Source organism: Oncorhynchus clarkii, chromosome 7 (genome assembly GCF_045791955.1).
Source record: "Oncorhynchus clarkii lewisi isolate Uvic-CL-2024 chromosome 7, UVic_Ocla_1.0, whole genome shotgun sequence".
NCBI lineage: Eukaryota > Metazoa > Chordata > Actinopteri > Salmoniformes > Salmonidae > Oncorhynchus > Oncorhynchus clarkii.
The window spans coordinates 34,778,652-34,795,959 of record NC_092153.1 but is presented as its reverse complement, the minus strand read 5'-3'; the positions used below and the strand labels follow the sequence as shown (position 1 = coordinate 34,795,959).

General features: G+C 44.0%; 1 protein-coding gene across 1 annotated transcript in view; it reads left to right on the top strand.

The window, feature by feature from the left end:
* Positions 1 to 17,308, top strand: part of LOC139413226 (zinc finger protein GLI1-like) — a 123,053-nt gene that overhangs the window by 96,675 nt on the left and 9,070 nt on the right. The window contains exons 12-13 of the mRNA XM_071160363.1: positions 1,526 to 1,844; positions 9,423 to 9,677. Coding sequence (XP_071016464.1) covers positions 1,526 to 1,844; positions 9,423 to 9,677 — 574 coding nt within the window. The remainder of the gene's footprint in view (positions 1 to 1,525; positions 1,845 to 9,422; positions 9,678 to 17,308) is intronic.

Here is a 17,308-nt window from a genome sequence, read left to right as displayed (position 1 = left end):
CACAATCATGAAGTGGAACAACATTTATTGGATATTTCAAACTTTTTTAACAAATCAAAAACTGCAAAATTATTCAGCCCCTTTACTTTCAGTGCAGCAAACTCTCTCCAGAAGTTCAGTGAGGATCTCTGAATGATCCAATGTTGACCTAAATGACTAATGATGATAAATGCAATCCACCTGTGTGTAATCAAGTCTCCGTATAAATGCACCTGCACTGTGATAGTCTCAGAGGTCCGTTAAAAGCACAGAGAGCATCATGAAGAACAAGGAACACACCAGGCAGGTCCGAGATACTGTTGTGAAGAAGTTTAAAGCCGGATTTGGATACAAAAAGATTTCCCAAGCTTTAAACATCCCAAGGAGCACTGTGCAAGCGATAATATTGAAATGGAAGGAGTATCAGACCACTGCAAATCTACCAAGACCTGGCCGTCCCTCTAAACTTTCAGCTCATACAAGGAGAAGACTGATCAGAGATGCAGCCAAGAGGCCCATGATCACTCTGGATGAACTGCAGAGATCTACAGCTGAGGTGGGAGACTGTCCATAGGACAACAATCAGTCGTATATTGCACAAATCTGGCCTTTATGGAAGAGTGGCAAGAAGAAAGCCATTTCTTAAAGATATCCATAAAAAGTGTTGTTTAAAGTTTGCCACAAGCCACCTGGGAGACACACCAAACATGTGGAAGAAGGTGCTCTGGTCAGATGAAACCAAAATTGAACTTTTTGGCAACAATGCAAAACGTTATGTTTGGCGTAAAAGCAACACAGCTGAACACACCATCCCCAGTGTCAAACATGGTGGTGGCAGCATCATGGTTTGGGCCTGCTTTTCTTCAGCAGGGACAGGGAAGATAAAATTGATTAAAATTGATGGGAAGATGGATGGAGCCAAATACAGGACCATTCTGGAAGAAACCCTGATGGAGTCTGCAAAAGACCTGAGACTGGGACGGAGATTTGTCTTCCAACAAGACAATGATCCAAAACATAAAGCAAAATCTACAATGGAATGGTTCAAAAATAAACATATCCAGGTGTTAGAATGGCCAAGTCAAAGTCCAGACCTGAATCCAATCGAGAATCTGTGGAAAGAACTGAAAACTGCTGTTCACAAATGCTCTCCATCCAACCCCACTGAGCTCGAGCTGTTTTGCAAGGAGGAATGGGAAAAAATGTCAGTCTCTCGATGTGCAAAACTGATAGAGACATACCCCAAGCGACTTACAGCTGTAATCGCAGCAAAAGGTGGCGCTACAAAGTATTAACTTAAGGGGGCTGAATAATTTTGCACGCCCAATTTTTCAGTTTTTGATTTGTTAAAAAAGTTTGAAATATCCAATAAATGTCGTTCCACTTCATGATTGTGTCCCACTTGTTGTTGATTCTTCACAAAAAAATACAGTTTTATATCTTTATGTTTGAAGCCTGAAATGGCAAAAGGTCGCAAAGTTCAAGGGGGCCGAATACTTTCGCAAAGCACTGTATTAAGCTACATTATCATCTCTCTTTCTTCCAGAAGTCTCAGCCCAGTCCGGGTGGCCAGTCGTCCTGCAGTAGCGAGCGTTCTCCACTGGGGAGCGCGAACAACAACGACAGTGGTGTGGAGATGAACCTGAACGCAGCAGGGAGTCTGGAGGACCTGACCGCTCTGGAGGACGGAGGGGCGGGAGGAGGGGAAGCTGGGGGAAGAGGGCAGGGCATGGCAGGGATGGGGGGCACGTCGTCTCAGGCCCTAAAGAGACTAGAGAACCTGAAGATAGACAAGCTGAAACAGATCAGGAGGCCCACTCCACCCGGACGCTGTGGTAGGAGTAGCAAGCTACCAGCACTCACAGGTTTGTAAAGTCGCTTATATAGATTGAAAAACTATGGTTGAACCAGTGATTTTAAACCTGGTCCTTGTCTATAGAGGACCATTTACCTAAAATCAGACCTGGGAGTAAGATGCTTAGCTTGGATTCAGTAACACAATACTTATGCTTTCCTCTTGAACAACCCTTGAAGAGTACGGCTAACTAAAATGTATGTGTTACCCTTCCAAGGAGCTTATCATATAAACTACAATGCGAAAAGTACGGTTGACTTCACTCATAATCATGTCAGCACAGGTAACAGACGTTTACAGTCTTACTTTAGTTTTTCGTTCTTACTCTTCCCAATTCACTTAAACTGTATTTCTTTATTTCCCATGGGCTTCACCAGAGTATCCCCTAGTGGCTGGAATACAACTGTATTAAGCCCCTTATAACACCCCCCTGCAAAAATGAAATGTTGTCCCAAACATTTCACTGGCCTCAAAACAAACAGAAGATGTAAGTACTGGTCATGAGAACAACGGCGAAAAACTGGCCTAACAGCCATATAACTATCTAGACATGTCCAGTCTGCCTTTATGGGCAAAGACGCAACCCCCACTAAACATTATCACACTGTGATTAGTAAAGGTAAACAAGAAAATATATACACATCAGAACATCTCTAGTTGGTATCCTGATAAGAGCTTGGCAGCCCTAAAGTGTCATAGGTTAGAATGTCTCTGGGCCTCCTCTGCCGGGCTGAACGGCGGGGCAAGGTCATGGGTGACCCCAATGAATCAGTGTCCACTTCATCATGAGCCCTCAGCTGTTTCCATATTTACCCTTGTCCTCTCCGGGCTCTTTTTGAGGACTGGCACTCCTTCATAGTGAGGTTTCTATCAGTCTGACCCCGTTCCTCACTATTATCCGGTACTAGTTGTGTGCTACTCTGTCTGCTTTATTCATCCCTACGTGGCCTATTGATGAATACTGGATAAGAATCCTCATCTGAGCTCTCAGACTCAGCGCTCTCCCCATTTTGCTGCTTTTGCTGGGGTGGTTCCCTTCTCCACAGACCTCTACCGGGTGTTTCAACAGGTTCTTCAAATGGTAGGGAATTACATGACATGAGCATATTGCGATGCAGAACCCTGGCCCTGCCTTGTACCACTCTCAGGTTTTACCTCATAGACAGGGCTGTCATCACCTTTCCTGGTTACCACCACGTGTATTCGGTCTTCCCAGTGTGATCTTAGCTTTCCCGTCCCCCCACATTCTGACATGTTCCTCACCAGTACACGATCCCCTGAGACCAGAAACGAACTAAGTTTCTTCCGATCGTAGTAGGTTTTTCCCTTTGCTGTTGACTTCTCCATGTCTCTACTGGCGATGTCATAGGCTTCAGCCATCTGTTGCTGCCACTTCTTAGCTCAATCCTGGTATGATTTCTCCTGTTCTTTTATCTGTAACTCAAAGACAAGGTCAACAGTGGAGCCCTTCCAAATAGCAGGAAATACGGTGAAAACACAGTAGCATTACTGGTGGTACAATTATATGCATGAATGACATTGTTCAGATAATCACCCCAGCTGGCCTTTTTCTCTTCATCTAGTGTGCGCAACATTGACAAGTGTACGGTTAAATCTCTCCACCAGATTCCCCTGTGGATGATATGGAGATGTTCTGGAATTGGCTATTCCCGTACAGTTCTTCTAGGCTCTGAATAACTGATTTTCAAACTCTCTTCCCTGATCGTGATGGATTTTTGACACAAAGCCAAACTTGGGAATAAATAATCGAAAAGCTTTTTTGCTGCAGTTTTCCCTGACTTATTTCTGGTGGGGTAGGCTTGTGCAAATTTTGTAAAGTTATCTAAAATAACTCAAATGTACTCGTAGCCTCCTCTGCTTTTCTCCAAATGCACATAGTCAATTGAAATCATCTGGAAAGGAGCTGTAGCTCATACATGTTGCATTGGGGCCCTAGTTATTACACTGGGTTTATTTTGTTTGATACACTTACACACTTGTGTTCAATGTCATGTTGCATTCTCGTGCTAAGTGTTACGCACGCCTCTATGAAGAGGGAACGCAACACCCTGCTACAACTAAACTCTCTGTGAAGTGAAAGAGGTATGGACTGTAGGTGCGAATAAGGATGACAACAGGCAGAATGTGGTATCGTTTACAAGGACTTTATTCCTTTACACGGTAATATGGGGAAAGGGGGCTGGACGGAACCAAACCCCCCCCCTCTCTTATCTTACCTGCCTACCCACTACTTACCTAATTTAGCACCACCTGGTGCCCTAACCAAAATACAGGGGATGGTCCGCCCAGGTCTTACCTAGTGTGCCTAGACAGTGAATATACTACGGGTATATGTATGCCCGCGGGCCTCTTGCCTAAACACTCCCAAGGTGCCTTCCCCTTCCCCCCTGGGAACAAATGAAACAGAATATTAAACAATTTCACAAACAAACTACAAAACAAAGGACATCAAATAAGCTCTACCTGAGCAACAAACTCACAGAACATACCAACTCTCAGCAATGAACTCCCAGCAAAATCAACCTCTAGCAAAATCTCTCTATCACAATCAATCACTCTGCAATGACCTCCCAACAAATCTCTCTCAGCAATCCCTACCTCCAAAAATCTCTCTCTCCTGAACAGAACACTGGCTTTTATATAGCTTCAGAATGAATGCGTAATTGGAGACAGCTGTGTCTTGACGAGGGGGCGGGGTCAGCTCTCCAATTAGCCCTGGAGTCGACCAATCAGCTGCTTGAGGGATTTCAGGAAGCCATTTCCTGAAATAAACACATGCAAATACACAAACTACAACACATAATCTGGGGAACGTAACACTAAGCGTTCTCGTGCTAAGTGTTCTCGTGCTAAGTTTAACACTCTTTCTGTTCCTAGATGGGCCATTTCAGTGTGTAAGTACTTGTAAATCAGTGTACTATACAGACTTGGTACCTCAACTTGTGTCCTTTTTGCTGTTTTCCTTTGTAATAATCCATCTGGTGAAACATGGAGCCTGTTCCACTCTTGCAGTAACTGTTTGACTTTGTATGACTCTTGTTGACATTCTGTTGGTTTAGGCTTAGTTCTTTGACTTTTCAGTTCCAAGATTCTCCATACAGCCGCTTCCTTTAACTGAGCCTGCATGATATCGTGTGGAGACCGTCGGTCTGTAACTGTTCGAGAGCGGGACAGAAAGTCTTTACCTTTCCAGGAAGATACTTCAGTGTGAGATTCAAGTCGGACAGCGATGGCCGGTGGCATTCAGTCTCGCTGTAGTTAGAACACATGTCAAGGGGTTATTATCACTGGACACTGTCACAGAGGGAGCATAAAATAAGGCATCTCGGAACCACTGCCCATTTGAGGGCCAAGAATTCCAGTTTCCCTGAGCGAAGGTGATAGTTTCTCTCTGCTTGAGTCAGGGTGCGGGAGCCTTATCCAATGACTCTCAGTTTGCCACTTTGTCGTTGGTATAACACCCCTCCCAATCCCTCTTTGGAGGCATCAACATGCAGGATAAAAGGGTCCTTGAAATCTGGGTGGGCAAGCACAGGTGGATTAGTCAACACAAGCATCCTCCCATATAACTTTCTGGTGGAGCAGAGCCTGTCCCGACTGCATTGGTCCTTCGCTTCCCGGATGCTTCACTGCTAGTAAGTCATAGAGACATTTAGCATGTTGTGAAAAGTTCTGTACATAACCCCTATAGTACCCTAGAAACCCCAGTAGTTTCCTCAGCTCTCTCACGTTTGTTGGTGGCCTGTTTACCAGTTCTTGCACTGCTACAATTTCTTTAACATCCATTCTGTAACCCTCAGCAGAAATGATTTTTCCTAAATAACGGACCTCATTCTTGAATAGGTCACACTTATCAGCCCTGAGTTTAATACCCCATTTATTTTGCTGCCTGAGTACCTGACGGACATCTTCCCCATGTTGTTCAAATGACTGACTAAAAATAAGAACGTCATCCAAATATGGGTATACAGATTCTACCTCTTATCCCCTCTAAACCTTCCTCCATGCTTCGTTGGAAGGCAGAGGGGACTGCTTGATAAGCCAAAGGGAATTCTATTCCATTCATATAAAGCCCAAGGGGTGCTGAAGGCACTGTATTTTCTGGACTCCTCTCCCACAAAGCCGTGGTGGTCTGCCTTTCCGTAAACCATGAGTTCCCTCCCAAACCATCAAGTATTTCCTGTATACAGGGGTATTGGATGCCTGTCCAGAATAGTCTTCTTGTTCAATCCCCTGTAATCAACACAAAGTCTTAAACTCCCATCCTTTTTTCATACGCGGACCAAAGGTTGACTTCCTGATGAAGTTTTTGTTCAGGAGCCCCTGAAGGTGGCTTTTCACCTCAGCATACAAGGGGCGTGGCACACCGTTGTATCTCTTTGCCACGGGTATGGTATCAGTCAATGTTATCTCCACTCTGAGATGTTCAATACACCCTATGTCCATGTCGTCTTTGGCGAAAACAGCTGATTCCTCTCTGAGCATCCGTTTGACTAATTCTCGTTGTTCTTGGCTCAAGTGCTGATCCTCTACAGGTGGATCCCACCACTCTATTTGACCATTGTCAGGGCCAGGCTCCGGTGGGGATCTGTCCTGAACCTGTGCTGCAGTAACCTTTTCTCCACTGGGCACAGGAACCGGGTGACTCTCTGTAATGTCCCTATCACTGTTTGTCTTGGTAAGGTAATGTCATGTTTGGTAGTATTCAATGCAATGCAATGTCAACTTTTCAAGATGGCTGTTTTGATGTTTTCACGACCTGGCTTTGTAGGTCCAGGCCCCAGATCACTCTCACGTCCGGTTCAAATAACACAATTTCATCATTGAAGGGAGCCACTCTTGGGATACAGGGATGAATCCATTTTGTTTGTCCACCTGGAATGACAACGTCACCTCTGCCTGCTGTAAGCAACATTCCTCCGTGTACTCTGAGTGCTGAAGCAGATTGAGTAGAGCCTTTGCCTTTCCCTGTCCTAGCTTAGGTGCATTTCTACGCATCTTTACTATATACATCAGCTCTGAGGGCTCCTTGTTACTTTTTGTTTGAACTATTTATTCAATTACATTAAACCCAATGATTGGTTTCTCCAGTCTTTCATTTGTGACTAATATCGGAACCCTCAACTGTTGTCCTGTAATGAAAATGGGAATCAAGCAAACTAAAGCAAATGCCCATCCAACCCAGAAAGGGAATTTCAGTGCCATTGGCTGCCTTCAGATCCAGTTTCTCTGTATTGCCCATGATTTCTGCCAGTGGTCTAATTTGTGTGCGTGGCAAATTATGTTTTCTCCATTCCTCACTTATGATGGACACCTGAGCCCCTGTGTCCCATTGTGCTAGAGTCTTTACACCCTCCATATAACACCACACTTGAATTTCTTTTTACCAATGAGCTGTGCTATATTACAATGTCCTGTGGTAGCTGGGGTAATTGGCACCCACTCTCTCTGTGTCATGGGACAAGGACAGTTGTGGTCAGTCTTGCAGGAAAGTCTTACATGTAGGTTGGTGCTGATTCCAATGATCCTGTTGGCACACTTTGGAACAATAGGCAGCTTTATGACACAAGGAACACAACTTCAACGCTGAGATTCTCTCTACCTTTGCACTGCAGCCACTGCAACACTGGATGGAACTAGATGGATCTGAGGTCACTCCTCATTCCATGGTTGTGACCCCCAGGCGCTTTCCCGATTGACTGGTGCGTTGCCCCTGCTCCTACATCCTACTGCCCAATGGCTATCACTGCCACATTTGTAGCAATGATGGCAAGTCTGTTGACCAGTCTCAAAACGTTTGCATTTTCTTTTCTCCCTGTTGTTTGGACTTGGTTTTCTGTTGGAGCGATTCCTAACTGAACTGTCACCCTGGCCCTGCACTGACTGTACTAATGAGGCAACCTGACAGGTCAGTTCTTTGACTGCTTCATTGCTCGCATCAATTTTACTCAGGAGAGGATTACATTTATTTTGTTTTCGGACTGTGGTCTGTGAGGGCTCTGCCTGTGCACATTCCACTCCGCTACCCCCGTTATCCTCATTCTGTACTGCTTTCACTCGTGTGGGTGTGAACTTACGGGAAATCCAGGCCTTTTGCATGCATTCACTTTCATTGCCCAGGGCAATTAGAATTTTCTCAAGCAACAGTTCATCACTGGTGTTAATATTCTGGAGATGCACTCTCATCTCTGCCCTGACATTATCATTTGTTAATCCTGTTACAATGGCCTGCAGGCATTGACTCTTGACTAACTCCGTGCCATATTTCAAGCCTGATTGGGCACGAGCTGAGGCTGATAACGCTCTGTCTCAGGTCAAAGACTCAGACTAAGAAGTCCATGGCAAACTCTCCCGGCTCTTGTGTTGCTTTAGTCAACTTGTGATACAGTTCAGTAGCATCCTTCTCTGCATAATGTGTTCTCAAGATTTGCCGTAGTGTGTAGAGTGTCATGTCTGTTTTTCCCTTCAAAATAACTCCTCATCTTAAGCCCTGGGCTCACAGCTCTGATTAATGCTTCTATGAGTTCTAATTCATGGTACCCTTTTCTCCATCCTTTTTCAATCTGATGTTCTAGGCTGCTAAAGTTGAGCTTATCATTTTGATTGTGATCTCCGATCTGTCCATGAATTTTAAACTCTTTATTACTGGACATACTCACTCCATTCTCTCTCTGTGGCGGGTGCCTTTCTGGAGCTGAGGAGCCCCTCCCTCTTCTTTTCGCTCTGCTGCTGCTCCCGTCTCTCCACTGGGTTCGCTGTCCACTTGCCTTGTTGGCGCCGACTGGCTGGGACTTGTAGGCAGACTTTTCACAGTATCCTCAGAGTCCGATATTCCTTTAATTTCGTCTTTCAGTTGAAGCAGACAAGACATTCCCTCATCCTCTGATTCTATTAAATCCTCCTTCTCACAGGAATCTTCCGTCAATTTGCGTCGCAAAGCGCGATGATTCTTTCCTTTTACTTCAGTCAGCTACACCTCCTGTTCCACAACGTACACACAAGTGCCGTAAATTGTCTTCAGTTAAATTCCATAAACTCTGTTTGATTTCATCCAACAACGTTTCCCTCTCTTGACTCATATGTCCTACTCACGTGGCAACAACGACAATGCAGGCAATGGCAAGATAGCTACACTCCGTTAGCTAGCTACTCTCCCAATGTCTCTCACTCGTTGTCTGTTCCAGGAATATGGGCCGGTGCTCACATGAAAATAAATCTCAGCAGTGCCTCCAAATTTGTTACCCTTCCAATGAGCTTATCATATAAACTACAACCCGAAAAGTACGGTTTACTTCACTTTTAATCACGTCAGCACAGGTAACAGCCGTTTACAGTCTTTCTTTTGTATTTCGTTCTTACTCTTCCCAATTCACTTGAACTATATTTCTTTATTTCCAATGGGCTTCAACAGAGTACCCCCTAGTGGCTGGAATACTACTGTATTAAGCCCCTTACATATGCACTACAGTGCATAGATGCAAAAAATGACATTCACTCTCAAATTGTAGCAGTATTTTCTGTGCCAGTCATTGAACCTGATGATTCTCATCCTGTCTTGTTTCTCCAGGTTGTCCAGGAGAGATGATGGGAGGGATGTGTACTCCCTCGCCCCTCCTCTCCAACCGGCGCGTCATGGAACTGTCCAATCACGAGCAGGGCGGCGGACCCTCTGGCATGCCCCCCCCTCTCAGTGACCGGAGGGGAAGTGGCACCAGCAGCCTGAGCTCTGCCTACACAGTGAGCCGTCGTTCTTCCATGGTGTCCCCCTACCTCTCCAGCCGGCGGTCGAGCGAGGTCTCCCAGTTAGGAGGAGGTGGAGGAGGTAATATTTGTGTTTTGTAACTGTCTTTTTTTAATCATTACATGTTATTTGTTTACCCTTGGAGGACCAAACAACTGTTTTAATGAATGTTTTTAAAGAGATTCTCTTGTACTTTTGTATACTTTTTAACCAGTAGTTCTGAAAGTAGTACTCATGAGCCAAAATGTGTCTCCCGGGGGATATATGTGCAGATACAGTACCAGTCAAAAGTTTGGACACACCTACTCATTCAAGTTTTTTTTTTATGTTTACTATTTTCTACAGGGGGGCTGAAGCTCATTGGCTAGAACTTGTGTTTTTTACATTGGATAAAAGTAGAGACACAGAGCTAGAAAATGGTATATGATACACTACAGTTGAGGAACAATGGGAAAGTAATTCTGCTTTGGAAGTTGATAAACATGTAACCTCAATTTTGAGAAAATGGCCCTTGAATGTTTTGGTACACCTACTGGACAGGTCTTCTTTGTCTACACCCATTCAGCATCGTTCACACCCTCTAAGGCCTTAGCCCCACCCATATCTTTAAGGATTCACATGTGAAGCTGTGTACTAAACAACCAAAGTTTCAAGACTAAAGCCTGGTTTACACTACGGGTGTGTTCGTACATTTAATCTGGAGTGCCAGAGTGTGCTCAGAGTGCCCTCTGGATGTTCCTAAACCCAGAGCGTTGTCAGATTGCCAATTCGTAAATTCACAGCGTTTCGCTCTTGTAGCATTGAGAGCGCACACTGGACACTCTGGCCGAGTAGGGTTGATCCGAGTGTTCTGACCTAACTACAGCAGTCAAGCATCCAAGTTAACCTTGACTAGCTTGCTAGCTACTTCCAGACACAAGTGAGAGAACAGCTCACTGACAATTTTACTCGCCCTAGCAGAGCTGGGGTGGCTGTTTTTATGTTATCCAGAGTGTTGGTGAATGCAACTGCTGCTGGCAACAATTATAATTATGCTTTTTCGCCAACGTTTACTGACACCAGCCATATTCAACGGGTGTTGAGCGTTCGTAAATTTGTCAGTTATTCTCCACCCTCGAATTTACCAGCTACGTCTATCAACAGTTGTCGCAGTGACATCATTAACATTCTACTTAAATCGTTACTTGCATAGTGCGATCTTTTGTTCAGACAATGAACCATAATCCCAACTCATAACGTTACTACTTTGCATGAGTCTGGAGGTAGCTAACCAACCAGGTTCAATGTTAGCTAAACTCAGCAAAAAAAGAAATGTCCTCTCACTGTCAACAGCGTTTATTTTCAGCAAACTTAACGTGTGTAAATATTTGTATGAACATAACAAGATTCAACAACTGAGACAAACTGAACAAGTTCCACAGACATGTGACTAACAGAAATTGAATAATTTGTCCCTGAACAAAGGGGGGGTCAAAAATAACAGTCACTATCTGGTGTGGCCACCAGCTGCATTAAGTACTGCAGTGCATCTCCTCCTCATGGAATGCACCAGATTTGCCAGTTCTTGCTGTGAGATGTTACCCCACTCTTCCACCAAGGCACTTGCAAGTTCCTGGACATTTTTGGGAGGAATGGCTCTAGCCCTCACCCTCCGATCCAACAGGTCCCAAACGTGCTCAATGGGATTGAGATCCGGGCTCTTCGCTGGCCATGGCAGAACACTGACATTCCTGTCTTGCAGGAAATTACGCACAGAACAAGCAGTATGGCTGGTGGCATTGTCATGCTAGAGGGTCATGTCAGGATGAGCTTGCCGGAATGGTACCACATGAGGGAGTAGGATGTCTTCCCAGTAACGCACAGCGTTGAGATGCAATGACAACAAGCTCAGTCCAATGATGCTGTGACACACCGGACCCTCCACCTCCAAATCGATCCCGCTCAAGAGTACAGACCTCGGTCTAATGCTCATTCATGCGACGATAAACGCGAATCTGATCATCACCCCTGGTGAGACAAAACTGCAACTCGTCAGTGAAGAGCACTTTTTGCCAGTCCAGTCTGGTCCAGCGACTGTAGGTTTGTGCCCATAGGTGACGTTGTTGGAGGTGATGTCTGGTGAGGACCTGCCTACAACAGGCCTACAAGCCCTCAGTCTAGCCTCTCTCAGCCTATTAAAAAGTCTGAGCACTGATGGAGTGATTGTGCATTCCTGGTGTAACTCGGACTGTTGTTGTTGCCATCCTGTACCTGTCCCGCAGGTATGATGTACGGATGTATCGATCCTGTGCAGTTGTTGTTACATGTGGTCTGCCACTGCGAGGACGATCAGCTGTCCGTCCTGTCTCCCTGTAGCGCTGTCTTAGGCGTCTCACAGTACGGACATTGCAATGTTTTGCTCTGGCCACATCTGCAGTCCTCATGCCGCCTTGCAGCATGCATAAGGCACGTGTACGCAGATGAGCAGGGACACTGGGCATCTTTCTTTTGGTGTTTTTCAGAGTCAGGGGAAAGGCCTCTTTTAGTGTCCTAAGTTTTCATAACTGTGACTCTAATTGCCTACCGTCTGTAAGCTGTTAGTGTCTTAATGACCGTTCAACAGGTGTATGTTCATTAATTGTTTATGGTTCATTGAACAAGCATGGGAAACAGTGTTTAAACCCTTTACAATGAAGATCTATGACGTTATTTGGATTTTTATGAATTATCTTTGAAAGACAGGGTCCTTTCTTTTTTGCTGAGTTTAGCTAACAGTAGTCTATAACTAGCAATGCAAATGGCTCTGAGATACGAATAATATAACTACACAGATCATACATGTAACGTTAGCTAGCAAGCCTGCCAGCTAACGTTAGCTAGCTAGCTAACAGTACACTAACTTGAAATGAAAACGACTTTCTGATAAAATTAGAAATGTGTAATATTTGAAAATGTAGCCATCTTACATGGACTGACGCTTCTCCCTCTCTGCCACGGATGCTATGGCTGCCCTTAGTTTGAAGATGTAATCCGGAAACAGGTGTTTTATACAGCAGCCTTCTGTGTGTTCTCTTTTCAACTCGCTCTGCATATTTGCATTCAAACGCTAGAATTTTCTCCATCTCCTTAGCTATCATGCTGTAATTCCACTGATTTCAAAACTCGGTCCTCCAGAAAGTGGAGAGCAACACTTATCACGTAGTTGAACTGCATATCTTTCAAAAAAGCTGCATTAGAAAGGATTTCCTTGGCCTCCCAAGAGGCGCAGCGTTCTAAGGCACTACAGTTCCGGGTTTGATCCTGGCTGTGTCACAGCAGGTTGCGACCTGGAGACCCATGAGGCGGTGCACAATTGGACCAGTGTTGTCCGGGTTAGGGGAGAGTTTGGCCAGCTGGGATGTCCTTGTCCCATCGCGCTCGAGAGACTGCTTGTACCGGCCAGGTGCATGCACGCTGACCTCGGTCGCCAGCTGTACTGTGTTTCCTCCGCACATTGGTGCGGCTGGCTTCCGGGTTAATCGAGCAGTGTGTCAAGAAGCAGTGCGGCTTGGCGGGGTCATGTTTCGGAGGACGCATGGACATTTTTGCCAAAAATATACTTGCCTCTGCTAGGAGGCTGAAACTTGGCTGCAAGTGGCTCTTCCAGCAAGACAATAACCCCAAGCACACATCAAAGTCCACTAAGAAATGGTTAATTGACCACAAAATCAACATTTTGCAATGGCAATATTTGTCTCTGGACTTAAACCTCATTGAGAATCTGTGGTTTGAATTGAAGAGGGACGTCCATAAACACTGACAAAGGATCAGGAAAGAGCACTTTTGACAACAACTTAGAGCGTATGACATCTGTTATTTACATCTGAAATAAGAACAGATCAGATATAACCTCTACCAATCAGGAGGTATGGCTGTTTTAGCAACCGCATCCACTACATTCATTAAGCTAACTACCCACTGTTGAATTAACTTTCATAGAGCTTTAAGAAATTTCAAATTTTTGCACTTGGGGAGCACAATCGAAGCATGAGACGATGAGTTAACATTGTGACTTTTGACACAAATCAGCTACTTTGACCATTTTCCCAACAAGCTAGATAAAAACTTAGAGGTATGAAATCTTAGTTTACTTCTCTGCTATTACAATCTGAAATCAGAATAGAAACATATCTTACCAATCAAATCATAGCCTTGGGGGACAGGGTTGGGTAGTAATGGATTTAATGTAACAGGGACTATGGAACCGATTACAAATATGAACTGTAATCAGCTCGGATTACTTTTTCAAAATGTGTAATCGGATTACAGTTACATTCTTAAAGATGTCTTCCAGTGATTATTATTATTTTTAGTGTTTTTTTAGACAACTATAAACTTCAAGGAGTAGGGCGTTCAAGGAGTTGGTCTGATAGGAATCTGTGTGTTCGGCCTCCCCCTTGCTTGAGGAACAATAGAGGAGCTGCCCCCCCACTCCAGCTATGTCATGATTTACCAGGACCACCTATTGAGAAGTAAACCAGGTGTTAAATGAGGTGAAAATGAGACTTCATCTAATATCAAAAGGAGGAATTTATTAAACTGTCAGCGTTGCTGTCATTTAGCGCACCCTCAAGACATCTCACATGCTTAAAGATTTTATTGTTCTGCTGATTGGCCATCAAGGGTTGATAGCTAATCTTGTATTCGAACACGTTTAATAAAGGCCCAATGGTCAATCAAACAGTCATCTGGACATCTGAAAAAAAGCTCAATGCGATAGAGGAAAAAACACTGTCTTGAACGCATCCACTGTTGTTACTGTAGAGGAGAAGAGGGCCAAGATTTCTGTAGGTCTGAATATTATGTATCAACTTAATATTGAACACGCCGGCCACTCAAGGTGAGTGCATTCAATTTGATATAAATTACGCTACTAACTATAAGTAGCCTAAATATTAGTCTATATTATCTAGAGTAACTGATCTAGCTAACCACTTCCTCAGGTGGTGAATTAGACCCAAATGATTTAGCCTATGTGATATTAGTGCCCAAAAAGATACATTTGTCTATCTCTATTGAACAAACATTTTTATAAATCAGGAACCCTATTTTGGCAGTAAAATAACAGGCTTGAGGTCAAGGCAGGCGGGTACAGAGTCCAGAAACAGGCAAGTGTCAACCGGGAGGGCTAGCAAAAAGAGAATAGAAAAAGCAGGAGCACGGGGAAAACACGCTGGTTGACTTGAACATACTAGACGAACTGGCACAGAGAGACAGGAAACACAGGGACAAATACATCGGGGAAAATAAGCAACACCTGGAGGGGGTGGACACAATCACAAGGACGGGTGAAACAGATCAGGGCATGACACTTTGGGCAATGAGGAGTTCGGGATCTTACCCCCACGGCCCTTTCCCCCACATGTTTCCATGGCAATTCCATTGTTTTGATCGAGTTTGATTGACCTCTTTACCACATTTATGCTTTCACACATATATAGAACATGTGAATTATAAGATCTTTCTGCTCTCACACTAGTCCCCAATTTGTATATAGTCATGTTAGGCTACTAAACAAAATAATACTATAGTTTCTATAGTGATCAAAAAGTAATCAAAAGTGTATAATTTTGAGTAATCCGAAGGATTACGTTGCTGATTACTTTATTTTACCTGTAACTGTAATCATTAACAGATTACATTCTGGGGGTAATCAGACGATCACTGCTGAGGGAGCATATACAGTATGACTGATTATGCCACACAGCTCACTCCAACCCACTAAACTAACACACTATAACAACCCGCACACTCACTAACCAAATAGCGACTCCGCTAACCCATGGCCTACGTACAGTGCATTCAGAAAGTATTCAGATCCCTTGACTTTTTCCATATTTTGTTACGTTACAGCCTCATTCTAAAATAGTTTCCGTAGTTTTTCCCCCTCATCAATCAACACACAATACCCAATAATGACAAAGCTAAAACAGGTTTTTAGACATTTTTGTAAATGTATTACAAATATCACATTTAAATAAGTATTCAGACCCTTTACTCAATACTTTCTTGAAGCACCTTTGACAGCGATTCCAGCCTCAAGTCTTCTTAGGTATGATGCTACAAGCTTGGCACACCTGTATTTGGGGAATTCCCCCCATTCTTCTCTGCAGATCCTCTCAAGCTCTGTCAGGTTGGATGGGGAGCGTCACTGCACAGCTACTTTCAGGTCTCTCCAGAGATGTTTGATCATGTTCAAGTCTGGGCTCTGGCTGGGCCACTGAATGACATTGAGACTTATCCGTTGTCCTGTCCTGTTGGAAGGTCCTGAGCAATCTGGAGCAGGTTTTCATCAAGGATCTCTCTGTTATTTGCTCCATTCATCTTCCCTCAATCCTGACTAGTCTCCCAGTCCCTGCCGCGGAAAAACATCCCCACAGCATGATGCTGCCACCACCATGCTTCACTGTAGGGATGGTGCCAGGTTACCTCCAGACGTGACGCTTGGCATTCAGGCCAAAGAGTTCAATCTTGGTTTCATCAGACAAGAGAATCTTGTTTCTCATGGTCTGAGAGTTTTTAGGTGCCATTTGGCAAACTCCAAGCGGGCTGTCATGTGCCTTTTACTAAGGAGTGGCTTTAGTCTGGTTATTCTACCATAAAGGCCTGATATGTGGAGTGCTGCAGAGATGGTTGTCCTTCTGGAAGGTTCTCCCATCTCCACAGAGGAACTCTGGAGCTCCAATCAGAGTGACCGTCAGGTTCTTGGTCACCTCCCTGACCAAGGCCCTTCTCCCCCAATTGCTCAGTTTGGCCGGGCTGCCAGCTCTAGGAAGAGTCTTGGTTCTCCAAAACTTCTTCCATTTAAGAATGATGGAGGTCACTGTGTTCCTGGGGACCTTCAATGCTGCAGAAATGTTTTGGTATCCTTCCCCAGATCTGTGCCTCGACACAATCTTGTCTCGGAGCTCTACGGAGAATTATGTAGACAGGTGTGTGCCTTTCCAAATCATGTCCAATCACTTGAATTTACCAAAGGGTTAGGGTTAGATACTGCATCTCCATCTGTAGAACTCCTTGAGTAGTCTGGACCTGGCTGCTCTCTACCCAGGGATCTGTACCTCCATCCATTCTACAATCAAGTTGTAGAAACATCTCAATGATGATCAATGGAAACAGGTTGCACCTGAGCTCAATTTTGAGTCTCATAGCAAAGGGTCTGAATACTTACATCAATAAAGGTATTTTTGTTATTATTTTTTTAATGTGCAAAAATGTCTAAAACCTGTTTTCGCTTTGTCATAATGGGGTATTGTGTGTAGATGGATGAGGGGAAAATAATTTAATCAATTTTAGAATAAGGCTGTAACTTAACAAAATGTGGAAACAGTCAAGGGGTCTGAATTTTTGCACTGTAACTAAAACATGCACTATTAGTACTGCAATATACTGCTACTAGTACTTCTGGGCTATTTACTAATAATAATACTATTATCTAGTCTCCCACTGAAGGCTCCAATCAATTATCTAGAAAACACTACTACACCAGCCTAAATTTTTCAACACAAACTAACTTCTTAACTTCTTCCACTAGACGCACCATCATATTTCTCTCCCCAAATGATAGCTTAAAACTTTTCTAATTCCTTATGAGTAAAAGTATAGTTATTTGCGCTCTAATATGTGATCTAACTACCCCATACTCCAAAGTAATAAGGTTTATATAGTAGTCGATCAACGTAATCAGACCAGAT